Genomic DNA, 9,020 nt, shown 5'->3' with positions numbered 1-9,020 from the left:
CAAAGAACACAACGCAAGAGTGTAGTAAAAAAGAACACACCCACACAGTACTATATTTGCTGCGTAACCTATTATTTGACGGACAGATTTTATCGACATTTGGCAAGATTGTAATGGAGAGAATAAAGTTATCCTATTACCCTGTAGGTGCTTGCTAGTCCTTCCACACAAAAAAGGCGGCATAGAGTGACAATCCCAGCATAAGAGCTCCAACGCCACAGAGTGCATAGGCCGTGTAGATGAAGCCCCAGCGAAGGTTGTGAATGAGCTGAAATTGGGAGACGCGACCAGAGATTCACTAAGTGCCATGCGGCCCGTTTAAATCAACCATACCTTTAAATCATCGGCGATGTCTTCGGTGAGCACCATGCGTTGCTCAATCCAAAATGCGGGAATTACAATATCTGGTACCTCGCTGAACAAACTACAGAAGAAAATATTCACAAAAAAGGTTTGTTGAGGTCTGTGCGCAGGGTCAGGGATAGTAGTACGTACCTTAAACCATAGTCTTTGAGATGCATATTGTACTGGATGCGGCCATTCGCGGTCATCGGGATACCCGAGAAAGGATGCAAGGCAAAGCGGAACTCATGCAGCGTCTTGTTGGGACTTACGCCTGTCACGGCGTCAACGTAGCTCGGATCGGCAAGATAGAAATGCGGATAGCTTACGAGCAGCGGGGCGCCAAATTTACACTCCGACACGTCGAGCACACCGGGCGGATACACGGGACACTCCTCGACCGGGGCCGTACATTGGCACTCCGTTTCTGGCATCGTATGTCCGTTGTCGAAGTTTTCTGCGTGCCCAACCCACAACATTCCATCCAGACCGTGCACCCTGAAGTCGGACTCATGGCGCAAGGTGAGTGCACTACACAGATCCGGCAGGAAAATGTGGAGCGGCCTAATGTTGTCACCCAAGTTACGTCCCATCGGTGGCCACACTTCTCCTCCCGATCCTCGCACCTGACCGCAGACTCCGCGATAGTTGGGCACCTGTGGGGCGTTGTTCCACTGGCGCATGACACCGGTGTTTTGACGATGGTCAACTCCCGTGCCCATCTGGAACGTACCGTCGTATTCGAGACTTTCGTTGCGTTCCACAAACCACCCGAAGCCGTCCCAAGGAGGCAGAGTGATGTCGGGCAGTTGGCCCGGTGGTATGATAGCAAGCAAGTCGCCCAACGTTTGCAGCAGCAAGTCGGGGTGCCCATCGAATAACATTTCACGCACCGGAATGTCCTCGTACAGAAATTCAGCGAGCACGTTTGCCATGATTAAGCCATCAAGAAACGGTAGTAGTGCGTTCCCCTCCAACGTTTTACCAACGGTCTGGAACAAGCATTTGAGGTCTGGTAAGCCATTTGTGACACGAGCAGGAGCAACAGGCCCTGTACAAACCTACCGCTAGCACTGGGTTCAGCGTCGTGACGCGATCGTTGTAATAGTCCCCGTTCGAGAACTCCGGTAGATAGTGCCAGATGCGCTTCTGGTTGAACGTAAGCGTATCGTTGGCGTTCCAAGTCACCATTCCACGCTCGTGTCGCTCAGAAAACACGTACGGTCCCATCTGCACAAAGTTGGGCTTCACATTCGGATTTCGTACTTCTTCCGGATTCGTCCAGTTGAACAGATAGATATCGAAGAAAATCGGCACTTCGCCATCGAAGAAGTTCTCGTACACTCGGGCTCCTTCCTTGACGCGAAACTCGGTCAGCGCCACGGCATCAATGATGGCCGGCAATCCGAACCCAAAAAAGGCCGCTGCCACAAAGATCGCCACTACGCCGCCAAACGCCCACAGCTTCTTGGCGGTGTTGGTGTACCGTTTCGAACAGCAGCACATGGTTCCCTCGGTGTTTCACGGTACGCCGGTTCTTCCTAGCACTTTGCTCCTTCAACGGCTCAGACCTGTCCGAACACGGTGCGGTTCAGGGCTGAACTAGCATCAGTCGTAATACGTTGATGGGCCGCCGTGTACTATTTAGCGGATTTACGATGCAGATACCTTTGTCTTGGAAATCTTGTGATTGGTCCTGCGCCCCACCGCTCGAGCACTTTTTCTTGAACGCAGGAGGAAATAACGGTCTTTTTTTGTTCTGTTTTGGTCCATTTTATATTTTTTGTACTGCGCTCTGCTGGGCACAATAAAGATAAACACACACGTATAGTAGACGCCGGCAGATGGTTCGAGAGGCCCTTTCTCGTGGGTAATGTCGATTAGAATTATCGGCCCGATTGACCCCCCGCACGACCGCGGCGCGCGTAAGCTTTCTTGATAAAGCTAAACCGTTGCAGTTTTTGTGTGGTTTTATTTTTGGCAATTGTTACCTTTGTTCTATTTATCATTATTTCATGAATATGCCTATCATCTTATGATTCCATAGATTGATTAGTGTTACGGAGCGGACCTAACGCGCGAAGGAGCGTGGTCCGAAGTGATCTCGCGTTCACTTACCAGTTCTGATCTTGTTGCCAACGCCCTTAAAACCGTTTGTTAATCGACTCTTTTGGCCTGGGACGGACAAGGTAGATGGGTACTACTACCTGACAGAGGAGGCCTCGAGAGAAGATTGGTTTCCGACTATTAGAGTTCCGACGGAGTGGTGCAAACGATTGTAAGCAGTCAACATCCGGAGGGATCTCACAAGCGGGATCAAACGGTCCAAGAGTAAAAGACTTGAGACCAGAGCGTTCCGTAGCCTAATGATATCTAACTTTATTCGACAATTTCTTCGCTTTATATAGTGCTTTTTGTTATGATTAAACTATCCTCGTCTCTTTCTTTCGATGCGTCGCTTATCGGTGCTGGTCGATGCTGGTCGACCCAATTTTGGGTATATTTCCGGTCCCTTGCTGTGGCCATGCATTTCCTACGCTTATCTATCGTAATGTTTTCATTGCTCTTGCCTACAATGTATTTTAAGATGAATGCTGGACCAGCGCGGTCCCTAGATAATTTTATGATGCAATCTGCATGCATGTTGTGGTCTCTGTGGATTCTGCTTTGTTTCTTTAGGATTCTTAAGACTCATCGGTCGATCGGTCCTATGTGTTGTGCCTAACGTTCTTAGAATTCGTAACTTATCATTATTGCTTGTAACGCTAGGTTGGAAATCGTCGCGTTCTCAACAGTTAGCCTAGGAACATTCGTTATTGTACGCACCTTCTATTGAAAAGGCTGGGCCTATAATCCTATTCGGGGAATCCAGTTATGGGGATTAGATTTGAACGATCGCGAATTTGTGATGCATTCAAACGTCGTTAGACAATAGCATTTCTTAGTGACATAATGCACCTACCAATGGTATCCAGACTCGTCGGAAAGATAGCGTACGGTTATCGCATCCATGAATTATGTCATACAATAACATACTTGGACACTCCTACAATAAGATTAAACATTCGCCACAATTCCGTTTGATAAGCTTAATCGCGTTTTGAGAGAGTGACATTTAAAACCCTAAGGGATACTATCAATCTTTGCGCCGTATGTCATATGTATTAATTAGAGAAGAATAAAAAATACTGAAAAATTAATAACAACACGGCTCGCTGGCGGTTAAGCTGGTGGCCGGTCTCTGCTTTGATAACAATCTTATCAGACGTAAATACTAAATCATTGTTCGCACCCGTAGCGGTCAATTCCGAAAGGGCTGCTGACACTTTAATAGCTTCTCGGAGGACAACCATGGACTTTCGTAACGGTCGAAACTTTGCTCTCCAAGCCGTGGGAGTGATTTTTAAAAGCAATGTAGCATATTTAAAAGCATACTCATACTAAAACCGTGGTTCAGCTACTTAAAATGAGGCTCTTTGAAGAACTGAGAGTAATTTGGAAAAAGTCCAACAAATATTCCACATCAAATGCTGGAGAAGAAGACATTTGCTTGCACCGAGTTTGCTTCCGATACCTCAACGTACAACTTTTCCATGGAGCTGACGCACAACGCGCTGGCGATGGCGATCTTCGCCTACCGGTATCGGTTAATCTGGTACTCGTATCGATTTAATCACATCACTACAATCTCTCTCACCTTCCAGGGGCCATATCTTTTACAGCCTGGAATGTCGCCCTGATATAAGTCGTAAGTCTTATGTCGGAACAAATTTACGGGGTTACGGGGAGGGAAAACACTCACGCCGTATATGACCGCCGAAGACGATAAGTGTTGCCATCGCTATAGGCTATTCTTTCGCCTGTCGGTGGTTCGATCGTCGATTATCTCAACAGAATGCGATAGAACTCCATCAGTAATTGTACTGAAAGTCTTATTATTGTTATTGTGTGTAAGTATGAACTGCTTTTAAGTGAGGAATCGTTTTTGCTCTAAAAGGTCAGCACCGCAAACGATACATGTTAATTTTCTGGCAATTTCAATCCGAACGTTGAGAAGCTGTATGCGTAATACACAACGTAATACCGTACGTATGTTCGTCTCTTATGGCACAGAGCAATTAATGGATTAATGGATGGAATTAACAGGGCATGGAATTCGATGTAAATGATCACGAACAAAATTGTGGTAAAAACGTTGATGAGAAAATAATGATGAAATGAAGAGCAATTAAGAATTCTATTTGCAATCATGAAACCGTTAAATTGGTTTTAAATTCCAAAGACGAACTTTATAAACGAACGAATCTATTTTATGTGAGTTTCCTTACCTTTAGATCATTTCGAAGCAGTGCAGTGGCCAGAATGCCACTCATTCACAACGAACGGTTTTGTTCCACGGTGTTTCGGATTGCTTGAAAGTAAGCCACAAGCCATTTCGAACATACTCTGACGACTCGATTGGCGGGTAGATACGGGTTTGTAGTGTTATCTCTTTTTTATATCGGATAAGCGCGGTGATTATAAACATTAAATCCAAGGTGCGTAGTGGGATAATAATAGATCGTGAAATACAAACTTATGCGGTGCTTTTCAAAATAAACGTGCTCCACAGAGAAAGCATTTCCATCGGGTCTCTGAAAAAGACTCTTCAGTTTGAAAACATTTACGAAACAGTACCAAAAACAAATGGCTAAAGAGTGAGGAGAGCTGAACAAAGAATGAGCCATGTGAATCAAACCAAAAATTGTTAAAAACATGATGAGTTCCATGTGATCTGCGTGTGCTTTTGAATATTGAGAATTTAGATTTAACTGGAAGCAATTTTTATATGAAACTATGTCCCTTTTCTAACCATTAGGCGAGTAATACCTCTGTTGAATTCTTATTCGTCGTAAAACCAGACCACGCGCACCTGCGAAAAACTGTTCGTATGCAGAATAGAAACTTAACCGGTTACAATATAAAAGATAGATGTGTGTATTTTTAAAAGCTCTTAGTTATGTGTTCTGAATTAGTAGATAAAAACAGTAAGAATATTATCGAGTTTACATACGGTACACCCTCAACTTAGCCCTTTAACAACATATAAAGTTGGGAGAAAGTAAACAACGAGAACAGTAACGGGTTTGTCTCATTCGTTCTTTTCAGCCTCAACACAAAACGCACAAGACTTCTGCTTTTGATTCCTGGTTACTTTCTCCCTCGTTGTAGTTGCCTCGACATACATTCCCTTTCCTTTATCGCGTCGCGTTACTTCGCAAACCTTTCACATTCCATGAACGATCCCGTGGCGCGTCGTGCTGACGCTTCGGCTCACTTTTAACGAGCAACACTCTCGCGGTGTGTCTAAATCACAAGTGCCACGCACGATCACGTAGATCTCGCTCTACCTCTAGAGTACCGTTCCGGAAAAGCAAAACTTCTATTGCATTGCAACGAACGCGCGTTCTGATTTTGATCTGCATTCGTTAAGCTTGTTGCTTGTTGGTTTGGCTACGAACTAAAGCATTACAATACCATCTTCGGTGTGTGAATATCTAATCGAATCGCAAAGTAAACAAGTATATGAAATTATTATTATTAATTGCCATTATTAGGGTAGACAAACTAGGATAAACCTTAAAACTAATAAATGTTTAGAACTGTGCCAGGAAGGGTTGATTATGTTGTCGCTAATCGGTGTACACATTTTCTTGCGAAACTGCTTTATAAGTACTGACTTGTGGCTGAGCCTATGAAAACGAAGAAAAACAGAAGCACAGTAATGCAAAATCGAAACAACAGAAAACACAAACGGGGTAATTGGTGAACGGGAGAGGCTAGTCTGCTCTCGACTTCTACAAGAGTGCGAAGCTTGTAGTTTCTTAATTTGGCTACAACACCGTAGAGCTTACATTCTTGTTCTGTTAATCGTTGTTTTATCATCATCCTGCTCATTATTGTTGGCAACCTGAAACACATCCTCGCAGTAGAAGTCTTCTCTCTCTCTTTCTAACTCGGGACATGCCATCGTGTGTTTATGAACGTCTTCTTACAGGGCCTGGTGTTTTCTGATTTACTATCTTTCTTTTTTACCCCTCATGGTCGATTTTGTCTCTTATACAACTCGTGCAGTCGTTTTCTGCTGTCTTCTCGTTGGTGGTAGTGTGTTCAATGGCTCTTCTTTTTATGTCTAGTTTACTTCTTGGATGATTTCATTTTAAAAGTTAGATTTTGTTGCATTCAAGCATAAAAATAAGAATTGAACATAGGATTTTGTTTCTTTTTGTAGAGATTTTTAAGTTTTATAATTTTTTTTGTGATTTTTTTCTTTTTTAGAATATTTACCGCTATTATAGTAGCATATCTCTTAAACAATTACAAATCGCAAGTATTTCGACTGGTAAGATCGTGATACCGAATCGGATGATGCTGATGATGCGCGCATGTGTTTTCCACTGTTTACCATTTGCTCAATAATGCATTATATACGCTCTTAAAATATGTACGGCGTGTGTGTTTAAGAATGGTATTGTACTCTTCGAAAAGGGAGATGTTATCTTTCTTAGACGTTACGAGTATGCCTACGGCTGATTGGTTGGTGGTTGGTGCGATGGACGTTCTCACTGACCAAACCATGCTCAGCAAAACGTTGATGATAGAGTGGCGTGGCATATTGAAGATGTATGATGATGCTCTTTGCGGTTGTCGTTTACTTTTTCCATTTGCATGTATGCTACTTATTACTCGCTTTGCCATACGATCGTATCAAAACGGACGAACGCCGATCACGCCGATTTGGGATGCAACGATCTCTGCCACCAATCGAAGCTCGGCGAACCGGTTTCGTCCTTATCGGTGAACCATTCGGAGAGAGAGAGAGAGATGTAATTGTGATTCACATGGTCCCTGAGGAGATGCTACGCCAGATCTTTTTGCACACTTCTGACGGTGTTGCCGTGCAGCTCTCTCTAGGGTTTGAACTTAATTTTGATACGATCGCACCCACAAACGACTTGCTTCTGAGAGACGATCCTGTTTTAGATGGTATTTTGGATCGTGTGCATGAGAACTTTTCGCCCACAAACCTAGTTCCCATGCATTGTTCCGGCACTACCCCATCGTCGCTTACTCCTCGATGTTGTATATCATGAAGAGATACTCGTTCCGTTGCTGCTCTTCGATGTGCGGTGGAGCAAGCGGCGATTTCGGATTGAGCGGTTGGAAACCGACGAAGGAGAAAGTCCGTACCAGGTTCGGGCGGTCGAGCCGATCTTTGCGGATGCACAGAACGACGGCATCGCACTCAAGCTTCTCCTCGGCGAACTCCAGCAGCGAAATGAACGAGTGTTTCGAGGCTTCGTGCGACATGGCCGATGGCAGCGAAACGTACAGGATGTTCTCGTTCGGGTTGAATATCGTTTCCCAGCTGCTGCATTTCTGCGGTGTTACGAAAAGCTTCAGTGTGATGCCGGTCGGGACCGTTTGACTAAGGAGCTCCTGAACGACGGCAGCTTCCTGTTGGTTCATGTAGTCGACGGTCGATTCGGGGAAATCCAGATCATTGTACTCAGAAGAAGCGGTGGTCGTTGTCGAATCGAAAGAATCCTTGCGATTGTATTCTGCAACGATGTCCGGAAAGTCGGTTTTCATTTCGTTCGCTAGTGCGACAGCAATGGTTTGTTCTTACCTTTCAAGGGAGATGCCCTATCGTGATCGGTCCTGATTGTTGGGACATCAGGACCACCACAGCGGTCCTACAGCCAACGAAACACAGTAGGAGTCGGAGGCCGCCGAAGACGAGGAGGAGGACGACGAAATCGTACGTTTACTCGCACGGTTACTACTAAGACTCGGCTCACTGGAACAGAACGGATAGAAAACATAAACATATTAAATACTAATCCGGAGGAAGTTCCTGTTAGAGAAATGTGAGAACTCTACTGTTCGAGGCCTGAAAACAGCAGAGATAAAGTTCCACAAACGCGTTCAGTGATAACCAATTCACACATCAACATGCGCCTAATCAGTGCTTTTTTATCATTCACTTCTGCCTCTCCTTTATTCGAATCAAAGGTTTAAGATCAACATTTCTGAGAAACATCAAGATACAACACACTAAAACGACAATCACTTGCCACCGATAATTAGCACACCCAATTGAGGAACAAATGGATCGTCCGATCGCTGCAGATCAGTTCTTAATCACGTAACTATAATGTGTTTTTCTTATACGAAACACATAACACAGTATTATGGAAACTGCTTGACCCATTTCGATGATAGTAGAATATTGATTCTCACTATCTGCTTTTCTGTGTGTCGCCACGGTGGCCAGCTACGTGTTTAATAAAATGTAATCCAAATAAAAAGTGTTCGAAGTATTACACAATCATTATCGCTCCAACATGAACTGTAAACAATTATGATTCAATCGTTGAAATACTATCACGATTCGACATCTAATCGCACTCACTTAGCCTCCGGGTGGTACTGCTGCCGGTTAAAGCCGACGGATTCAGCACTAGCAGCAACGCTACTCTCCTCATCGGAAACAACTGCGGGCACTTTCATCTTGATACACTTTTAAGGCTTGGATCGGTAAGGTAAGGGAAATCAGGTTGACCAGAGAACCCCGGGTCTGTTGTATATGAAGCAATAAATCACCGATTTCACCGATTTACAAACGAATATGCACT

General features: G+C 44.4%; 2 protein-coding genes across 2 annotated transcripts; both read right to left on the bottom strand.

The window, feature by feature from the left end:
- Positions 1 to 154: 154 nt before the first annotated feature.
- On the bottom strand, positions 155 to 1,848 carry LOC128276233 (protein croquemort-like). The gene is made up of 4 exons (XM_053014706.1): positions 1,408 to 1,848; positions 496 to 1,334; positions 334 to 424; positions 155 to 268 (listed from the first exon to the last, which is right to left on the bottom strand). Exons 1-4 carry the CDS (start codon positions 1,846 to 1,848, stop codon positions 155 to 157), a joined length of 1,485 nt encoding a protein of 494 aa, XP_052870666.1.
- Positions 1,849 to 5,295: 3,447 nt separating this feature from the next.
- LOC128276232 (ornithine decarboxylase antizyme-like) lies at positions 5,296 to 8,895 on the bottom strand. The gene is given in 4 exon segments (XM_053014705.1): positions 5,296 to 7,943; positions 8,012 to 8,060; positions 8,062 to 8,182; positions 8,798 to 8,895. Coding segments are annotated over 4 exon segments (762 nt in total). The 3' UTR covers positions 5,296 to 7,449.
- Between the last annotated feature and the right edge of the window lie 125 nt (positions 8,896 to 9,020).

The sequence above is a fragment of the Anopheles cruzii genome, unplaced genomic scaffold, assembly GCF_943734635.1.
Source record: "Anopheles cruzii unplaced genomic scaffold, idAnoCruzAS_RS32_06 scaffold00777_ctg1, whole genome shotgun sequence".
Classification (NCBI taxonomy): domain Eukaryota; kingdom Metazoa; phylum Arthropoda; class Insecta; order Diptera; family Culicidae; genus Anopheles; species Anopheles cruzii.
This window is presented reverse-complemented; position numbering and strand designations above follow the sequence as displayed.